Genomic DNA, 20,928 nt, shown 5'->3' with positions numbered 1-20,928 from the left:
GTTGCATTACCACTGGCCTCCCTTTTTCCAACCCAAGGGGAAATCAATGGAAATGGTCTGTCAACAAATCACTGTGTAATTTCACATGGGGCACTCTGCTAAACTAGCTGCAGTAAGCGCTTACACACACACACACACACACACTTCCCCAACACTTATACACACTGAACACTCAGGAGTGCATGCAGAGTGCAGTGGAAACACACGCACCAGGACCATCAGTCCTAATCGCTGGTCCAGTTGTTACAGCGGCTAACACATAATCTGTCGCCGCTAAACCAGGTTCCTGAAAATCCCAGAGATATCGACGGGTGCGTATTCTTGAATTGCAACAGAAACGCCTCCCCCTCTTTGCCTAATACCGGTGTGACGGCTGTTAAAGAGCAGCATCTCTTCACCCGGGCTGTTTTCCTGGCATCCCTCCCTCCTGCGGCGCTAACAGCATCATTAGCAGCGTTGTGTTAATAGCAGTGATTACTACTACAGGAAGCAGGAGGGGTCATTTACTCTGTGTGCCGACTGTGACCGGCATCCATTTCAACCGTGATTCGGTCTTGGAGATGGGTCAAAGCCAGATGATGACAGGCTGCCCAGTTGAGCTGTAGATAAGCCAGCGCACAGCCGATAGTGTGGAGCGAAGCAGTAATGGATACATGACACACAGCTCTACTCTGCAGACGGGCTGGGTGTCCCATGTAGCGGGGGGTTTCTACAGTGTTGCCAATTTAGTGACTTTGTTGCTAGATTTAGCGGCTTTTTTCCTTCCCTAGCGATAAAATCAATTTGTATCTAGCGACTACCGACAAATCTAGCTGGCTACTTTCCGTGTGGTCATAGCCACTAATCCTGTTAAATTAACTCAAATTAGCCTAACCTAATTTGGATTTACTTAATTGCAAAATCTAGCGATATATCAATTTAGCAGCTTCTGGTGAGATTTTCTTGGGCGAAATTGATCCAACGAGGAGAGAGCGGATTCAGAGCGGCTTTGATATTTTTTGTTCGGCAGAGATGAAAATCTCCTCTCATGAAAAGTGCTGTCACTGTTGCTCTGTTTCAGACAGCTAGCCAGTCAACAAAGTTCAAAACGTCTGTTAATTTTGAAGCTAATCGTTCAGGATAGCCGAGAACATACCGAAATACTGTTCAAGCTGCTAGCTAGTAGCTAGCTAGTTAGTCTAGCTCTAGCTAGGGGTCCATAGCTGATGTAGACTTCCCAGTAGCCAGCGTTTTTCTCTCTCTCTCTCCCATCCCACTCCCTCCCTCCCTCCTCAACTCTCCTCTCCCTCCCTCCCTAATCGGTCCCCTCCTCCTTCTCCTCCAGGAGCCCAGCTGGAGAGTCTGATGGAGAGCATGAGGGCAGAGGTAGCCGCCCAGCAGCCCGTGGAGGGTTCCTACGCCCCCCGCAGAGGAGACTACTGCATCGCCAAGTTCAGCGACGGAGAGTGGTGTGTACACACACATATACACACACCCACACATGTACACACACACACACACACACATGTACACACACACACTCTGACACGTACATACCTTACATCTCTTCAGATGAGACTTGTGAGACAGGTTTGTTAGACGTTCAGCGGTCCTGCCTATTGCTGTAGCGTGTGGCTTCAGAGGCCTGTAAACACTGTCCAGGCCAGACCTGAGACCCAGCTCTGGGCTGAACCCCCCCAGACCCTCCACTCCTCTCTTCCTCCTCTCTACTCTACTCTCCCCTCCTCTCCTGCCTCTCCCATCCTATCCTCCTCTTGTCTCCTCCTCTCATATCCTCTTCCTCTCCTCGGACATCCGGGCTTACAGATGGCTGCGAGGACAGATGGAAGTCACTGTGATGGTGTGTGTGTGTGTGTGTGTGTTTTTGCGTCGCCATCGACTTTGGGCCTCGTCAGGGAGGTGACCGAGAAAGGGACTCAAAACTGTTTGTTGAAAAAAAAAAAAAAAACGATCCCCCTTGCCAGGTGGACAGTTCTCCTCCTTGTGCCCTCCCCCTCTCTCTCTCTCCCTCTCTCTCTCCCTCCCCTGTTTCTCTCTCCTTAAACTTCAGGGCCAAACTCTAAAGTTCTTGTGTTTTCCATTGGCGACAGTCAATCGGTGCATTAAAAGAGCCATCTGTTGCCAAGTAGTTCTTTGTAACATTTCTCTCTTCCTCTTTCTCCTTCCATCTCCCTCCTTCCATCTCTTTCCTTCCGTCTTCCTCCTTCATCCTCTTTTGTAAGGAACAGCCCAGGCATTGTTGCTCGTTTAGGAAAATGTTGGTCGATTCATCCAAATAATATTCTCTCTTTTTGTATTCATTTTACAGCCCCCCTGTTATTTCGGGAGCTAATTACAACTCTCTCGCTTGTTGTTCTAGCTGTTGTTTTGTTCTCTCTATTTTCTTTTTGTGTGGTAGCTGTCTTTTTTTGTTTTGTGAGAAGCCTGGCTGGTTTTATTAAAGACTAATTAGGGTCTGGTTTCTTTCAGGGCCTGTTGAGTGCAGCATTTGAGCATGAATAGACAGGAGATGTTTGTCCATCACTCTCTCTCCTTCTCTCTTTCTCCCTTTGTTTCTTTCTCTCCCTCATCTTTTTTCACTGCTCACTCTCATTTTTCCTCTCTCTGTCCCTCTGCTTCTCTCTCCCCCCTTCTCCCCATCTCTCCTTTCCCTCATCTATCTCTCCCTTCCCCCTCTATCTCCATCTCTGTCTTCCCTCTTGCTGTCACTCCATCTCTCTGTCCCTTCTCTTTCTATCTGGCTCTCTCCAGCTTCCCTTCCCCTTGTCTACTGAGCTGACTAATTATTTGTAACAGTAGCTGCTTCCCTGGGTGTCTGTTCTCTGAGCTAGGCCGGGCCGGGCAAGGCTGGTCTGGTGTGGTCTACACTAACCCCCCACACTGTCCCCTAGTGTCTTATACACACACACACACACACACACTGTGTCTGGGTGAAGTGTGTTCCATCCAGGACCCTGACAGGCTTGTCCATCTGTCTCTACCCAGACACCTCACACACACTCACTCACCAACACACACACACTCAGTCAGTCACACGCACACACTCAGTCACTCACACACACATTGTCACTCCTGGGAAATAAATCTCTTTTTTTTTTACTTTGGTCCTCTCCTCTACCTTATTAATTCTCTCTCTTTCTCTCCCCCCTGTCTGTTCTCTCACTCTCTATTCTCTCTTTATTTTGTCTGTTTCTCTCTCCCTCTCTGTTTCTCTCTCCCTCTCTCTGTTTCTCCCTCTCTCTGTCTCTCCCTCTCTCTGTCTCTCCCTCTCTCTGTCTCTCTCTCTCCATGTCTCTCTCTCTCCATGTCTCTCTCTCTCCATGTCTCTCTCTCTCCATGTCTCTCTCTCTCCATGTCTCTCTCTCCATGTCTCTCTCTCTCCATGTCTCTCTCTCTCCATGTCTCTCTCTCTCCATGTCTCTCTCTGTCTCTCTCTCTCCATGTCTCTCTCTCTCCATGTCTCTCTCTCTCCATGTCTCTCTCTCTCTCCATGTCTCTCTCTCCATGTCTCTCTCTCTCCATGTCTCTCTCTCTCCATGTCTCTCTCTCTCTCTGTCTCTCTCTCTCCATGTCTCTGTCTCTCCATGTCTCTCTCTCCATGTCTCTCTCTCTCCATGTCTCTCTCTCTCCATGTCTCTCTCTCTCCATGTCTCTCTCTCTCTCTGTCTCTCTCTCTCCATGTCTCTCCATGTCTCTCTCTCTCCATGTCTCTCTCTCTCCATGTCTCTCTCTCTCTCTGTCTCTCTCTCTCCATGTCTCTCTCTCTCCATGTCTCTCTCTCCATGTCTCTCTCTCTCTCTGTCTCTCTCTCTCCATGTCTCTCTCCATGTCTCTCTCTCTCCATGTCTCTCTCTCTCCATGTCTCTCTCTCTCTCCATGTCTCTCTCTCTCCATGTCTCTCTCTCTCCATGTCTCTCTCTCTCCATGTCTCTCTCCATGTCTCTCTCCATGTCTCTCTCTCTCCATGTCTCTCTCTCTCTGTCTCTCTCTCTCCATGTCTCTCTCTCTCCATGTCTCTCTCTCCATGTCTCTCTCTCCATGTCCTCTCTCCATGTCTCTCTCTCTCCATGTCTCTCTCTCTCTCTGTCTCTCTCTCTCCATGTCTCTCTCCATGTCTCTCTCTCTCCATGTCTCTCTCTCTCCATGTCTCTCTCTCTCTCTGTCTCTCTCTCTCCATGTCTCTCTCTCTCCATGTCGCTCTCTCTCCATGTCTCTCTCTCCATGTCTCTCTCTCTCCATGTCTCTCTCTCTCCATGTCTCTCTCTCTCCATGTCTCTCTCTCTCCATGTCTCTCTCTCTCCATGTCTCTCTCTCCATGTCTCTCTCTCTCCATGTTCCTGTTGACAGGTACAGGGCCAGGGTGGAGAAAGTTGAATCTCCAGCAAAGGTCCACGTGTTCTACATCGACTACGGCAACGTGAGTTCAACTGCAGATGTTCTATATGTGTGTGTGTGTGCGTGTGCACGCTCAGAGAGCTGCTGTGTCACCATACTCATTAAGACTGGATCACATCTTTACTACAGGAAGAGATGGCAGCCCTTTGTTCAGTCTGATGCCCACAGGATGGAGAGAGAGAGAGAGAGATGGAGAGATGGGAGAGAGAGAGAGAGAGATGGAGAGAGAGAGACAGACAGAGAGATGGACAGAGAGACAGAGATGGAGAGACATACAGACAGAGAGAGATGGAGAGAGACAGACAGAAGCCCAGACTTATGCGCTTATCTCCCATCTCTCACATCAGTATCACCCCCCAGCCCCCCAGTCCCCCCCCAGTCCCCCCCCAGTCCCCCCCCAGTCCCCCTCCAGTCCCCCCCCCAGTCCCCCCCAGCCCCCCCAGTCCCCCTCCAGTCCCCCTCCAGTCCCCCACCCAGTCCCCCCCCCAGTCCCCCTCCAGTCCCCCTCCAGTCCCCCCCCCAGTCCCCCCCAGTCCCCCCCCCAGTCCCCCCCCTAGTCCCCCCCCAGTCCCCCCCCAGCCCCCCCAGTCCCCCTCCAGTCCCCCTCCAGTCCCCCCCCCAGTCCCCCCCCCAGTCCCCCCCCCAGTCCCCCCCCCAGTCCCCCCCAGTCCCCCTCCAGTCCCCCCCCCAGTCCCCCCCCAGTCCCCCTCCAGTCCCCCCCCAGTCCCCCCCCAGTCCCCCCCCCCCAGTCCCCCCCCCAGTCCCCCCCAGTCCCCCCCCAGTCCCCCTCCAGTCCCCCCCCAGTCCCCCTCCAGTCCCCCCCCCAGTCCCCCTCCAGTCCCCCCCCCAGTCCCCCCCCAGTCCCCCCCCAGTCCCCCTCCCAGTCCCCCCCCAGTCCCCCTCCAGTCCCCCTCCAGTCCCCCCCAGTCCCCCCCCAGTCCCCCCCCAGTCCCCCTCCAGTCCCCCTCCAGTCCCCCCCCAGTCCCCCCCCAGTCCCCCCCCAGTCCCCCTCCAGTCCCCCTCCAGTCCCCCCCCAGTCCCCCCCCCCAGTCCCCCCCCAGTCCCCCCTCCAGTCCCCCCCCAGTCCCCCCCCAGTCCCCCCCCCAGTCCCCCTCCAGTCCCCCCCCAGTCCCCCCCCAGTCCCCCCCAGTCCCCCTCCCCAGTCCCCCTCCAGTCCCCCTCCAGTCCCCCCAGTCCCCCTCCAGTCCCCCTCCAGTCCCCCTCCAGTCCCCCCCCAGTCCCCCTCCAGTCCCCCTCCAGTCGCCCCCCAGTCCCCCTCCAGTCCCCCCCCAGTCCCCCTCCAGTCCCCCCCAGTCGTCCTCCAGTCCCCCCCCAGTCGTCCTCCTCCACTTCAGAGCTGCCACTCGCTCCAGCTCTTAAACCCTGTTCTGGGGAGAAGGACGCAGGTTCATCCTTCCTCTCTAGGTTTACTACATCTGTTCTGCTCAAATGACCACTTTTCCAAATATATTATTTAGTAGTTTTTTTTATTTATTTAGTTTTCTTTTTAATGCATCCCTGAAATTGAACGTCAAAGGAAATTGTCATGTCTCAGTTGCTGCCTGCTCATTAGCATATAACCACTAAACATCTTTTGTAAGTGCTATCAAAATTTGTCTTAAATAAATCTTTTCCATTTTGCCTTCCCATAAATATTTGAAGTCACTCAATTATTTTTGCCCACCCATTAACTCCCTGTTGTTTATGGTCTGACTTACTGACTCATAAGTCTGTAAGTTGTAGTTGTAGTTTCTAATACACCAGCAGGGACCTTCTGTCAGCCTGCCTGTCTGTTGCTGATCTGACATCATGGAGCTCTGTGTCTTTGACACCTTTCTCACTGTTTCTCTCCTCCTCTCTCCCCCTCCCCTTCTCCTCCTCTCTCTCCCCCTCTCCTCCTTTCTCTCCTCCTCTCTCTCCTCCTTTCTCTCCTCCTCTCTCTCCCCCTCTCCTCCTCCCCCTCTCCTCCTCTCTCTCCCCCTCTCCTCTCTCTCCTCCTCTCTCTCCCCCTCTCCCCCTCTCTCTCCTCCTCTCTCTCCCCCCTCTCCTCTCCTCTCCCCCTCTCCTCCTTTCTCTCCTCCTCTCTCTCCCCCTCCTCCTCCTCCCCCTCTCCTCCTCTCTCTCCTCTCTCTGCCCCTCTCCTCCTCTCTCCCCCTCTCCTCCTCTCTCTCCCCCTCCTCCTCCTCCTCTCTCTCCTCTCTCTGCCCCTCTCCTCCTCTCTCCCCCTCTCCTCCTCTCTCTCCCCCTCCTCCTCCTCCCCCTCTCCTCCTCTCTCTCCTCTCTCTGCCCCTCTCCTCCTCTCTCCCCCTCTCCTCCTCTCTCTCCCCCTCCTCCTCCTCCCCCTCTCCTCCTCTCTCTCCTCTCTCTCCCCCTCTCCTCCTCTCTCTCCCCCTCTCCTCCTCCCCCTCTCCTCCTCTCTCCCCCTCTCCTCCTCTCTCTCCCCCTCCTCCTCCTCCCCCTCTCCTCCTCTCTCTCCTCTCTCTCCCCCTCTCCTCCTCTCTCCCCCTCTCCTCCCCCTCCTCCTCCTCCCCCTCTCCTTCCCTCTCTCCTCTCCTCCTCTCTCTCCCTCTCCTCAGAGAGAGGTAGTCTCGTCCACCAGGCTGGCCTCCATACCTCCAGCCTTCAGCACCAGGACCCTGCCTGCCCAGGCCACAGAGTACACCTTCGCCTACATCCAGGTTCCCCAGGACGTGAGGACATACACACACACACCATACACACACACACACCATACACACACACCATACACACACACCATACACACACACACACACCATACACACACACCATACACACACCCCATACACACACACACACCACACACACACACCCCATACACACACACACACACACACACACCATACACACACACCCCATACACACACACACACCATACACACACACACACACCCAAGGGCAGCTAGCTCGAGGGGTTGCCATGGAGACAGGACCAGGGCGCAAGGAAGGGAGAGGAGGAGGGAGGGGGAGAATGAATGAAAAATGGGTGAAGTGTAGGGAGGGATGGCCAGAGAAGAGAATCATGGGAATGTGGGGTTTCACACAAACACACGCACACACCCTCCTGGTCGGCCCCTTTCCTGTGGGCTGTGTTCATGTATAAATACAGCAGAGCTCCATGAGCTTCTTACTGCAGCAGCTCTGATGATTCAGGCCCCGCATCTCTCACCTTCCAGCAGCACTGCAGACCTGACGGGGGAGAGGGGAGGGAGAGAGAGAGAGAGAGGTGGGAGGGAAGGTGAGGGAGGGAGGGGGGGGGAGTGATGGAGGAGGACTAAGTGTTGAGTGGATGATTGGTGTTGGTGAAACAGTATGAGAACATGATTGGTCTGTGTGTGCTTGTCTGCGATTGTTAGTTTATTAGTCATGGTCGATTGGCAAGCTGGTTTATTGCCTGGTTACTACTAGGGTTATTATGGGCTGTCTCATGTTCCTGACATTCCTTGCATAATCTGTTCCTGTTGACGTATGTCTGTGGACTCTGCTGTGTGTGTGTGTGTGTGCATACATTATTCTGTGTGTCCAGTACCAAGCAGCGACCTTTGTTGCATACTAATCAACCTTCATCTCCTCCCCCTCTCCTCCCCCTGTTCCTCCATCCGCCTTCCTTCATGACCTCTGCCCCCTCTTCTCTCTGTCTTTCTCACTCGCTCCTATCTCTCCACCCTTCCCCTGCCCCTCTCTCTCTCTCTCTCTCTCTCTCTCTCTCTCTCTCTCTCTCTCTCTCTCTCTCTCTCTCTCTCTCTCTCTCTCTCTCTCTCTCTCTCTCTCTCTCTCTCTCCCCCCTCACTCCTTCCCCTGCCTGCCTCCCCCCTCCAGGATGACACCAGGGGGGATGTGGTGGACAGTCTGGTGAGGGACATCCAGAACAGCCAGTGTCTGCTGAACGTGGAGTACAGCGGGGTGTCCTGTCCCCACGTCACCCTGCAGTTCTCAGACTCCAAGGAGGACGTGGGCCTGGGCCTGGTGAAGGAGGGCATGGTGATGGTGGAGATACGCAAGGAGAAGCACCTGCAGAAGATGGTAAGGGGGAGGAGTCAGGGTGTGTGTGTGGTCTTGTTTAACTACCCTTGCGGGACCCAAATGTCCTCACAAGTATAATAAAACGTGAAAACCGAGCACTTTTGCTGATCTTCAAATGCTTTTTTTCCCTGGAGGTTTTAGGGTTACAATTACATTAAGGGTTGAGATTAGGGTGGTTGGAGGATACAATTTTGACTGGTTGATAGGAAAACAAACGTGTATGTGTGTGTGAGAGAAAACTACAGTTTCTTCTTCGTGGGTCGCAGGCCGCAGAGCCGTTGGCGGCAGCAAAGACCTTGTATTGTCCCTGTGAACCAGAGGGAGATAATCTGTGCAGTTAAACAGAGAATTAGAGTTAATGTCTCACAAAGATCCTTCCAAAGTATTAGCATTAGCATAGGCTAATCTCAGAGTTGAGTGGATACTTGGAGCTCCGTCATGCAGCTAGCCTGGGTACCTCTCTGTTAGCTTTGCGCTAACGCTGGTGCATCCTCTGATACATTAGCGCTAGCGTCTTGGCTGATTACACGCCTCTTTTACAATGAGGATATGAAGGCTAGTGGAAGTGATGCATCTTCTCCTTTCAGAACATCTCTCCCCCCACCCCCCTCAGCAGTCCTCTCTCACTCTCCCTCTCTCTCCCCCTTCCCTCTCTCTCTCTCTCCTTCTGTGACGGCGGCCATTTTGTAATATTATAAAGCATACCTCGTTATGCTAATTCCTCCCGCAGACTCAAAGCCGCTCTGTAAATGAAAGATAAAGGCAAACGGAGATATTTATTCCTGCAGCAATTACTGCTCGTACACGCCACCATCACTCTGCTCTGTCGTTTACTTACAAATTGGCATTCACAGTGTAACACTAATGGGCCTAGAGGAATATACACTCTCATATGCTTACCAACACACACACACACACACACGTGAAAACACAGTGACAGAGGAGCACTAACATTATAACAACATCACACCCTCTCCTACGTGTCTCTAACCCTCCTCATCGCACACCACTGAAGCGGACCCCTTTTCAGGTTAGTTACAACACGCCATCTGAAAGGTTACAACCATTGAAAGCTTCTGCAGACCCCCCCTCCCCGCCCAGACCCCCCACCACCCCCTGCCCAGACCCCCCCCCCACCCCTCACTATCAGGCTGAGCACCCACCAGGCCTGACCTCCCCCCCTGGGGCCGTAAACCCTGGAGACGCTGATTATAGCCCCCCGTTAAAAGAGCCCAATAGATATGTGTGGAACAAAGGCTGCAGGATCAGCTAGCTTTTTAGAGGCTGATGGCCTCCTGAGGGCTGGGAGGCTCACGGCCTCCTGAGGGCTGGGAGGCCCATTACTTGGAGGTCAGCTCTCCTCCTCCTCCCTCGCTCTATCCTCCCTCCATCTGTCTCTCCCTCTCTCACCACCAGATCATCTTTTTTTTTCTTCTTCATTCATTTATTTATATAGGAAGAAACTTGCCAGGCTGTGCACTGGTGACTAACCATGTGTGTGAAATGTATTAGTTGTTGGGCAAGATGGAAGGATTCTGTAATTAATTCCTTTTTGACCTTCTGTCCCAGTTTGAACCATATTTAAACCCTCCTCTCTCCCCTCCCTCTGTTCTGAGGTAGATGTTCTGAGGTAGATGTTCTGAGGTAGATGTTCTGAGGTAGATGTTGTAAGGTACCAGTAGACCAGAATAGGAAGAGCGAGAGAGATGGGAGGAGGGAGAGAGGGAGTCTAATGAAAAGAGAGCGATGGAGGGGATGGAGCGAGAGAGAGAGAGAAGAGGGCGAGCTGGAGCCCGGCCGAGGAGGAGAGATAAAGAGATGAGGCCTGCAGTGTGGCTCAAGTCAGGCGCAGTAAACCACAGCATACATCACTGGCCAGGAAGCACGGCCAGCATCTTTACGGGCTCCCAGCGCTCTGCCAGTGCGGCTCAGCACCACCGCTCCAACATCATTGTTGGAGTGATATTTTACGTTATCAACAAAGTAATAAAATATAATGGCCAAATAAAAATATAATACATATAATATATATATTTAAAATTAACTGGACAGTAACATTATTACTTTCCTGTAGTTAATACCATGTGAAGGCATGTTAAATTAGATTCTAATCCTGTTGAGGGAACAAGGTTTTGCTGTTATACAGATGAGGATTCTGTGGTATTACCTAGCCTGCAGCTGGATCAACACTACAGAGTCAACAGGTCAGGAACACATCTGATGGTTATACATTCATCTGTCAGTCCTCATCACTGACTCACACACACTCTCTCACACACACACTCACACACACACACACACACTCTCCTAAAAGCCAGGGCTGGTGTTCAGCGGTCAAAAGGACAGTTTCACATCCTTCATCTCAGCCTCACCATGATGGCCACTATCCAGAAGGTCCCAACCTGCCATTACCAGGCTGGACCAGATGAGCTCCTACACATCAGCTCTGCTTCTGTCTGGAGCTGTCAGCCCTCAGAGAGCTCAACACCCAGGGGCAAGCAGAGCAGGGGCCGGCAGAGCAGGGGCCGGCAGAGCAGGGGCCGGCAGAGCAGGGGCCGGCAGAGCAGGGGCCGGCAGAGCAGGGGCCGGCAGAGCAGGGGCCGGCAGAGCAGGGGCCGGCAGAGCAGGGGCCGGCACTCTAAAACGTACTTGACCTGTTTTGTAGACGCTCACACCCCACTTCTCACCCCGAGTATGTGACCATGTGGTGTCTGATAGAGTGATGATGAAGGTCTCCCCCCTCCCCCTCCCTCCCAGGCCTGCATCAGATGCCATCTTTAGGGACAGCCATGACACTGACCCCCCTCCCCCCCCTTCTGCTCTCTAGAGTGGCAGTACGCCACCCTGGCACACTGCCCCCCTCCCCCTCTCTCCTCTCATCCTGCCTCCTGATGTCTCTCTCCTCCATCTCTCATCTGCTCACTTACCCTCTCCCTGCTGGCTCCTCTCTCTCTCTCACCTCCCACCCTGCTTTCCTGTCTCACTCCTTCACCATCCTTCTCTGCCCAAGCAGCATCGCTCTACTCTTTCACTCTGTCCCTCCTCAGCCATGCCACCTTCCCCCTCTCTCCCCCTCTCTCCCCCTCTCTCCCCCTCTCTCCCCCTCTCTTTCCCCCTCTCCTTCCCCCTCTCTCCCCCTCTCTCCCCCTCTCTCCCCCTCTCTCCCCCTCTCTTTCCCCCTCTCTTTCCCCCTCTCTTTCCCCCTCTCTCCCCCTCTCCTTCCCCCTCTCTCCCCCCTCTCCTTCTCCCTCTCTCCCTCTCTCCCCCTCTCCTTCCCCCTCTCTCCCTCTCCTTCCCCCTCTCTCCCCCTCTCCTTCCCCCTCTCGCCCCCTCTCGCCCCCTCTGCTTCCCCCTCTCTCCCCCTCTCCTTCTCCCTCTCTCCTTCCCCCTCTCCTTCCCCCTCTCTCCCCCTCTCCTTCCCCCTCTCCCCCCCTCTCCCTCCACCTCTCTCCCCCTCTCCTTCCACCTCTCTCCCCCTCTCCTTCCCCCTCTCTCCCTCCACCTCTCTCCCCCTACCTCTCTCCCCCTCTCCTTCTCCCTCTCTCTCCCTCTCTCCCTCCACCTCTCTCCCCCTCTCCTTCTCTCCCCTCTCCTTCTCCCTCTCTCCCCCTCTCCTTCCCCCTCTCTCCCTCCACCTCTCCAGCCCAGAGAGGTTTTCCAGCAGATAGTTCTGCAGTTCTCAGGCAGGACGGCATGTTGAATTTGCATGTCTTTGAGAGCGCCATGATAAATGATAATCCCCCGAATCAAAGTAAACGCTGTGGATCAGACCTTTCATTCCCTCCTAAATGAGATGTGATTTAAAATGCTGTTAATGGTAATTATTTACGCAGCGCACTCTCAATCCTGCCCTGTAAGCCTAGCTCTCTTTCATGCACACACTCTCTCTCACGCACGCTCACACTCACACGCACACCAATGCACACATAAGATTCATGCACACACACATTCTCTCATGCACACACACACTCTCATGCACACACACACTCTCATGCACACGCACACACACACTCTCATGCACACACACACACACACACTCTCATGCACACACACACACACACTCTCATGCACACACACTCTCATGCGCACACACACACACACTCTCATGCACACACACACACACACTATTTCTCCCTCAGGGTAACACACGTGCCCTGAGCACACACACATCTCAACCTAGATTACTTTCCTTTTGAAGGACATATCAAAGGGAGGTATGAACAGCATATTCATAACTTAATGTGTGTGTGTGTGTGTGTGTGTGTGTGAGTAGGGAAAGCGTATCATCCCAGCTGTTCGGTGCGGCACCTGACTCAGACCTCGTCATGTTACACCTGTAGACCAGAGCCTGGTCACCTGACAGTGATGCTGTGTGTGTGTGTGTGTGTGTGTGTGTGTGTGTGTGTGAGAGTGTTCTGGAGGACAACATTAACCTTCCTCTATAAAACGTGACCCCTGCAAGGCCCTCTTACTGTGTCCAGGATCAATGCTGTTGTACGCTACAATCAATAAGACATCATCTCAGATGTTATCTATTTAGCGTTAATTATGTATCGTTGCGATTGAAAACACCTCGTTCCCCCGTCAGCCTCACCCCGCCCCCCCTCACTAACCCCGCCCTGCCGCAGAAGGAGGACCGACATCCTGAGAGAGATTGCCCGACATCTTCACGTCACGGACAATCAGTCCTACAGGCTCCAGCGCTGCCCAAAGTTCATTAGCTTTACAAGCTAATAATCTCCCCACTGCTAATTACATTCAATTACAAACAGTGAGACTGTGGCTGATTACTATCCATCACTAGCACAGCCTCAGCACAGCCCTGCCCTGTCTACCAGCACAGCAGGCCAGGGATTGATCTGGGAATGAAGAGAACTTAGAGTGGCTGTGAGTGTGTCTATTAGAGTGAGAGTGTGTGTGTGTGTGTGTGTGTGTGTGTGTGTGTGTGTGTGTGTGTGTGTGTGTGTGTGTGTGTGTGTGTGTGTGTGTGTGTGTGTGTGTGTGTGTGTGTGTGTGTGTGTGTGTGTGTGTGTGTGTGGAGCAGAAGGAGCCTGTGGTGGAGCAGCTGTGAGGAGCCAGTCTGAGGCTGCACATGAGATGCCTCGTGGGAAACAGTTTTTTCCCCAGTTTGTTTACCTCTTTTCAAGTCGTCTTCTTGTTGGTCCTGGTGTGAGAGGGGGCTCAGGAGAGAGTGACGGGGGCTTTTTCACCACTAAGCTCAAGTTCCCCCAACAGATGAGGTGCCTTCTGGGAAGTGTAGTTGCTTTTCTAAAGTTATTTGAGTTACGCCGTCATCGTTCTGAGAGGAACAGACAAGGCGAGGAACACAGAGCTTCTCCAGTCTGGTGGAACTGTGCTGAAGGTGAGGTGCTTTGTGGGAAGTGTAGTTGTACCTGCAGTGTGCCATGCCCAGATGAAATGACTCGGGGGAAATCAAGTGTTAAGGCACTGATGCACACACACACACACACACTGCCTCGTGGGAAGTGTGGCTCCGTCCAGCTCACGGTGTAGCCATCCAGTCGGGTACCAAAAAAAGCCTCCTGGGAACTGTAGTTTCCTCACAATGCTGCTGTAATGCCGGGGAGGTGGGTTCTGATGGCATGCCTCGTGGGAAGTGTAGTTCCTCTATTGAAGTTTAATTGTAGTGCAGGGCAGTGAAGGGAGGCCTCCTGGGAAGTGGATTTCCAGGACGACGCTGCAATCCTTGCCTCTCTAAGTGGCCGTTGGAGATCTGAACAGCATGCACGTTCATCTCTGCTAACACACACCCCTCACACACCCCTCACACACCCCACACAGCCCTCACACACCCCTCACACACCCTCACACACCCCTCACACCCCCTCACACACCCCTCACACACCCTCACAAACAATAAGGAAGACAGGGAAACGGTTCTGTGTTCCCTTAGCGAGCCTCCGCAGAGGAACACCAGTCTGCTGGCTAGTAGCATGCATAGCTTCTCAAAAGCACACAGTGATTTTAGATGATGACTGGAGTGTATGTGTGTGTGGTGTGTGTGTGTGGACGACGAGGGGATGTTTGTGTGTACCGTGTGTGAGGACGAGGGGATGTTTGTGTGTACCGTGTGTGAGGACGAGGGGATGTTTGTGTGTACCGTGTGTGAGGACGAGGGGATGTTTGTGTGTACCGTGTGTGAGGACGAGGGGATGTTTGTGTGTACCGTGTGTGAGGACGAGGGGATGTTTGTGTGTACCGTGTGTGAGGACGAGGGGATGTTTGTGTGTACCGTGTGTGAGGACGAGGGGATGTTTGTGTGTACCGTGTGTGAGGACGAGGGGATGTTTGTGTGTACCGTGTGTGAGGACGAGGGGATGTTTGTGTGTACCGTGTGTGAGGACGAGGGGATGTTTGTGTGTACCGTGTGTGAGGACGAGGGGATGTTTGTGTGTACCGTGTGTGAGGACGAGGGTGTGCAGAGATAAGTGGGGGCGTGAGCAGCCTGTTATTGTCACTAACGAGGAACGCATGGAGGTAACGGCTGCATGAGGTCGTCGTCCAGATCTTCCGTCGCCGTGGCGGCAGAGACGGAACGTTCTGGATGCCTCAGCCCTGTTTGAAAAGTTCATCTTAAACACATTCACACACCATGAAGGGACCTCACCTACGCACCAGATTCACACACACACCCTGTCAGACACCTGCCGTCCTCACACACACACACACACACACCAGCTGTACTCAGCACCCACACACCACCTGTGTTCATCACAATGACCCAAAGGAACACCACATAAGCATATACATAACGGGAAATATCACCAAACCACCAGATCTGTACCTGCAGTACTTCCTCTTAGAAGACCCAGTCAACACCTCTCCATCCCTCTCTCCTTCCTTCCCTCCTTCCATCCCTCTCTCTCTCCCTCCCCCCCTCTCTCTCTCTCCCTCTCTCCTAACCGGCTGGTCCCAGTGCTCCCTCAGTCTGGCTCTGTCCTGTTTCTAAGGCATCTGCCGGGCATATGGTGCTCTGTGGGGTCATCCAGCTACACACTCAGCCCCCCCTCTCCCCCTTACCTCCCCCCCTTACCTCCCCCCTCTCCCCCTTACCTCCCCCCCTCTCCCACTTACCTCCCCCCCTCTCCCCCTTACCTCCCCCCCTCCCCCTTACCTCCCCCCTCTCTCCCTTACCTCCTCCCCTCTCTCCTCCTCACTTTCCCTGGATGAACTGTGATTGGTTAATACTGTGTCCATCCTCTATGCTGTCTTTAGTGGGTGTCTCATGGGTTTGGGGCAGTTTGATGTCACATACACTAACACACACAGCCTCTCTTTCTCTGACCCACACAAGGACACACACACACATGAACACTCTAGCTGTTGGTTGTTATTTGTTTCTAATCTAAGACCGTGTTCAGTGTCTCTATCAAATCAACCAGTTTACACCAGCTAGCTAAGCAATTAAACCTCAGTGCTGAATCCTCACTCTGCAGTTAGCTGTCGTGTGTGTCTGTGTGTGTGTCTGTGTGTGTCCCACTCAGCCTACTCAAGTTTCAGCCTGTTTTTGGCTTCAAAATAACACAATACAACACTTCAACACATGAGTACAACACATTAACCCCATGACCCCATCTCACCCTGCACCCTTGTTCCACCCCTCACTATTCCCCCCTCTCTCTCTCTCCTCCACACACAGACACTCGTGTTGATAATCCAGCTGTGCCAGAGGTGTGAATGCTCCCTGATTAGAAACCCTTCCTCACCCAGGGAGAGCTCAGGTGTGTCTGAGCCACGCAGAGACACCCTGATTACCTCTGTGTTGTGGCTAGCCCAGCCTCACGGTGACCAGGCCGGTGACCAGGCTGGCCCAGGGTGGTGACCAGGCTGGCCCAGGGCAGTGACCAGCATGTCCCCTGTCCATCTGGAGACGACCCTGTTAGTCTGCTCTGACTGTGACCTGTCGATACTATGTGTGTGTGTGAGAGAGATTGTATGTGTGTGTGTGTGTGTGTGAGGGAATACTGCATCCTCCGTGTCCTGTTACATTTTACATTTACTCATTTAGCAGACGCTCTTATCCAGAGCGACTTACAGTAAGTACAGGGACATTCCCCCCAAAGCAAGTAGGGTGAAGTGCCTTGCCCAAGGACACAACGTCATTTGGCACGGCTGGGAATCGAACTGGCAACCTTCAGATTACTAGCCCGACTCCCTCACCGCTCAGCCATCTGACTCCCTCTGTTACAGCCCTTAACACCACAATCTTCCCTCTCCCCCCCCCCTCCCCAACACCCCCCCCCCCCCTCCAGGTGACTGAGTTCCTGAATGGACAGGAGTCTGCCAAGAGTGCACGGGTAAGTTCTGATTTCTCTCTCAAAATATGATCTTATTAAGCCGTCACGCTACTTATCTCTCTCTGTCTCTCTCTCTTTCCTTCCATCTCCCCCTCTGTGTGCACTCACTACAACAATGTAGAGAGGGGGACTGTTTATCCACTCATACCCTCTCACACACACACACACAATTCACACACACAACCCCACACACACACACAACCACACTCTCACACACACAGTGTGTGTTGTGAAAACGTAACATTTCTCTGGCAGCCTCATGTGTCCTATATGGACTTTTGCCCAGTCTGCATGCCCCACATGGAGGGGGAGAGAAGGAGAGAGGGGGAGGGAGAGAGAAGGAGAGGGGGGGAGGGAGAGAGAAGGAGAGGGGGGGAGGGAGAGGAGGCCGTATGCCACACAGGTCCCCCGCCCAACAGGACAGCTTAGGTCCAATCACATGGCACCTGACGCTGGCGTCCAATCACACGCATCACAAGCTGCACTAGCCAGTTGGGATGTTGGCTCGGAAAAATAGGTGTTTGTTCCAAAAGCACATTGCCACCATCCCTACTTACCTCCCCGCCCACACAGGAAATGAAGTCATGACTGTAAAGCTGTTTAAAAGGTCACTTTATCCCCTATTCCTAAAGCCATCTCATTTAAATGTATCCAGTCACGTCCTGCTTGTTTTGGAGGCGTCGGGGTCCTGGACCGAGCCTCGGCCCCACCTCCAGCCTGCCACCTGGACCAATCATCTCCTCGCACATGAACTGGCCAATCACATCGAGCCACGCCAAGACAGTCACCCAATCAGAGACAGAGCAGGGTATTGAGCGAGAGTGATTGTGAGAGCGGCGAGAGGGGAGAAGGCCTGCTAACCACTAGCTGTAATTAGCATCGGCGTTAATTAGCTGTGAATCACCACGGTAACAGTTGAATACCCAGCTGATGAGGGGAGGGGGGGCAGTGACACCTTAAACATCTCACTCACACACACACACACACCTTAAAATCCACTCCAACACACACACATGTACGTGTAGACAGTACACGCCAGTCTGGCCTGCCATCACACCCTTACACACTCACACACTCCCTCCCCATCACACAAACGGAGCGTTTAGCAGCGGAGCGTTGAGACGGCTCATGAGGCGGAGAGTCTGAATGTGAATCTAATGATGAGGGGGAGGGGGAGGGGGGGGGGGGGGGGAGGCCTCCCAGCCTGTCTGGGCAAGCACAAAGGGAAGGATTAAATGATGATGCACCCTCGTTCTTAGTGAGGGGTGACGACAGTCCTCCCTCTCTCTCTTCTTCTCTCCCACCTCTCTCTTCCTCTCTCCCCCTATCTCTCTCTCCCACCTCTCTCTCTCTCTGTCTTCGACCATTGAACACGTAATGTCAGGTGGTCGTTGACTGGCCACTTAAAGACACGGCCCTCTTTCTCTCTCTCTCTCTCTCTGGCTGTCGCGTCATGACGGTGTTCTAAACATCCTCCTCTCCTCCTCCTCAGCTGAACATCTGGCGCTACGGGGACTTCAGGGCCGACGACGCAGATGAGTTTGGCTACAGGCGCTGAGGCCACGCCCCCCTGAGGCCACGCCCCCCTGCAGCATTCCTGAGACCGGGAGACGAGACGCGCTCATCGGAAGACGAAAAACACAACAACAAACACAGAAATAAACTAAACAAGCATTGAAACTCTTCTACTTTGTATCCATCCCTCCGTTTCTGTCAATGGCCTTTTGCTGTGTTCCCCCCCCCCCTCTATCTCTGCCCCACTAGTGACACGCTAGTGTTGAACTACATCTCCCATCATGCAACAGTGACCATCTATTCCCTCTATGTTGCTTCATCACTGTCTTTCTTACCATCTTCCTGTTTTTGCCAACTTGCGTTGACTGCCATGTTAAACCTCCAGCCAGCTTCCAGATCGCTGCCTTCCTTCCCCTGCTAATCATGCTCCTCTCTGTTTTGACACAGTTTGTTGTTTTACAGAGAAATACTTCCTCAATCAATGGCATGTACATGAAACTAAATGTTGAAAAATAAATAAAAAGTGTAAATGGAGTATATTTTAAAGCTATAGACAGAGCTTCGAAGAGGGGAAATAATCCTGAATGATCTTATTTTTTAGTTTTCGGTGTATATCTCTGTGATATCACAGTTTAATGATGTTTATGTAGGAAGGGTTTGTTTCTGGTCTATTTTCTTGCTCGCTCTCTCTTTTCCTCTCTCTCTTTCTTGTAGCCAGGAAGTGCAGACGCCTTGACAGAAGCTATCTGGCTCTGTTGTTGACGTAATGATGGTTGTGATCTGTTTTTCACAGTCTCTCTCTCTCTTTGTGTCTGTCTGTGAACCGTAGTAGGAACAGTGTTTGAATTTGTTTCCTAATGATGGACCTTGTCATTGTATTCAAAATCTGCTAAATAAAAAAACGAGCAAATTATACCGAGATGTGGTGTTATTAAGTTGAACCATATTGTATTAGGAGACATTACATGTTTTGAGGCTTTACAAAATTGGAAACCTGTTCATGAAAGCATAACATATAGAGCTGCTCAAAAATCTTGGTCAAGTGCTTAGTTTTGATGTTTATTGTGTAGCCATTGTTTTACACAAGGTGCAGATTAACCGCTAAAACAGTTAGGCCTCATTTGTTAGCTAGAAGTGTGCTGTCTTGTTAAACTTCATCACAAAGCAGCTGTAGAGATGTCATTTGAGGGTGTGTAAAACATTAACCTTAAGTAGCATTGTGAGTTTTCTGTGGGGGTCAGTATTAGTCTCGTTACCCAGAAGGACTAATGAGGACCTGACACAACCTCACCTATTGGACCACCAGTCTAAAGTTCAAGCCCCACCAACCAATGACGAGAGTCCTTATTTGTTAAGGTCAAATCCAGGAAGGCCTTTCTCATCAAGTACTCGTCCCTAATTGCAACGCAGAAAAAACGAGACAGTCTTGAGAGCAGCAAAGATGGTACAGGACACACACCCATCAAATACAGCACAGATACGCATGTTTAAAAAGACTTAAATTACTGACACTTACACTTTTTCACTCAAGTTAAAGAAGTATGGGCTCTGACAGTAAAAAGTAGCCATTACTACTACTACCTGTTTTAGCCAAACGTTCTCAATTGTTAAGTACGGATACCATAAATATCTACTGAAGTTCAGTCTTTGCAACAGTGTAATCACAGTAACGATAGTGTGATAAAAGCGTAATAATATTATAATAAATGTGTAATAGCAGTGTAATAACAGTACAATAGCAGTGCAATAAAAGTAATAATAGTGTAATAAACGTGTAATAGCAGAAAAAGTCTTACAACTGTGTAACAGTGTATCAACAACATAATATTGCCCCCCACCAATTAAATCATTTTTTATAAAATTAAATACAAATCCCACAAAACACACATACTAACCCCTTTGCTAATTTCTTCCAAAAAACACATGCTAACCCCTTTGCTAATTTCTTCCAAAACACACATGCTGACCCCTTTGGTAATTTCCCCCAAAACACACATGCTGACCCCTTTGGTAATTTCCCCCAAAACACACATGCTAACCCCTTTGGTAATTTCTTCCAAAACACACATGCTAACCCCTTTGCTAAAATCTTCCAAGACACACATGCTGACCCCTTTGGTAATTTCCCCCAAAACACACATGCTGACCCCTTTGGTAATTTCTTCCAAAACACACATGCTAACCCCTTTTGGTAATTTCCCCTTTGCTAATTTCTTTCAAAACACACATGCTGACCCCTTTGCTAATTTCCCCCAAAACACACATACTAACCCCTTTGGTAATTTCCCCAAAAACACACACGCTGACCCCTTTGGTCATTTCCCCCAAAACACACACACTAACCCCTTTGGTCATTTCCCCCAAAACACACATGCTAACCCCTTTGGTAATTTCTTCCAAAACACACATGCTAACCCCTTTGCTAATTTCTTCCAAAACACAAATGCTAAGCCCTTTGCTAATTTCCCCCAAAACACACATACTAACCCCTTTTGGTAATTTCCCCTTTGGTAATTTCCCCCAAAACACACATGCTAACCCCTTTGGTCATTGCCCCCAAAATACACATGCTAACCCCTTTGGTCATTTCCCCCAAAACACACATGTTAACCCCTTTGTAATAACAGAGTAATAACAACATAATAACAACATAGCAGTG

The 20,928-nt window shown here is 51.7% G+C and overlaps 1 protein-coding gene across 1 annotated transcript; it reads left to right on the top strand.

Annotated features, from left to right (window-relative positions):
• The first annotated feature begins 1,302 nt into the window (after nt 1-1,302).
• Nucleotides 1,303-19,182, top strand: LOC134037416 (staphylococcal nuclease domain-containing protein 1-like). Its single transcript, XM_062482673.1, has 6 exons — nt 1,303-1,448; nt 4,348-4,417; nt 6,972-7,085; nt 8,233-8,436; nt 16,710-16,754; nt 18,247-19,182. Exons 1-6 carry the CDS (start codon nt 1,345-1,347, stop codon nt 18,310-18,312), a joined length of 603 nt encoding a protein of 200 aa, XP_062338657.1. The 5' UTR covers nt 1,303-1,344; the 3' UTR covers nt 18,313-19,182.
• Nucleotides 19,183-20,928: the final 1,746 nt, after the last annotated feature.

Source organism: Osmerus eperlanus, chromosome 17 (assembly GCF_963692335.1).
Source record: "Osmerus eperlanus chromosome 17, fOsmEpe2.1, whole genome shotgun sequence".
Classification (NCBI taxonomy): domain Eukaryota; kingdom Metazoa; phylum Chordata; class Actinopteri; order Osmeriformes; family Osmeridae; genus Osmerus; species Osmerus eperlanus.
Note: the sequence above shows the minus strand (reverse complement) of the source record. Positions and strands in the feature narration are given on the sequence as shown.

Coding starts and splice junctions, on each gene's coding strand:
- LOC134037416 (XM_062482673.1), top strand. CDS start 1,345: ATGGAGAGCATGAGGGCAGAGGTAGCCGCCCAGCAGCCCGTGGAGGGT. Junction 1,449..4,347: donor AAGTTCAGCGACGGAGAGTG/GTGTGTACACAC, acceptor TCCTGTTGACAG/GTACAGGGCCAGGGTGGAGA. Junction 4,418..6,971: donor TCTACATCGACTACGGCAAC/GTGAGTTCAACT, acceptor CCCTCTCCTCAG/AGAGAGGTAGTCTCGTCCAC.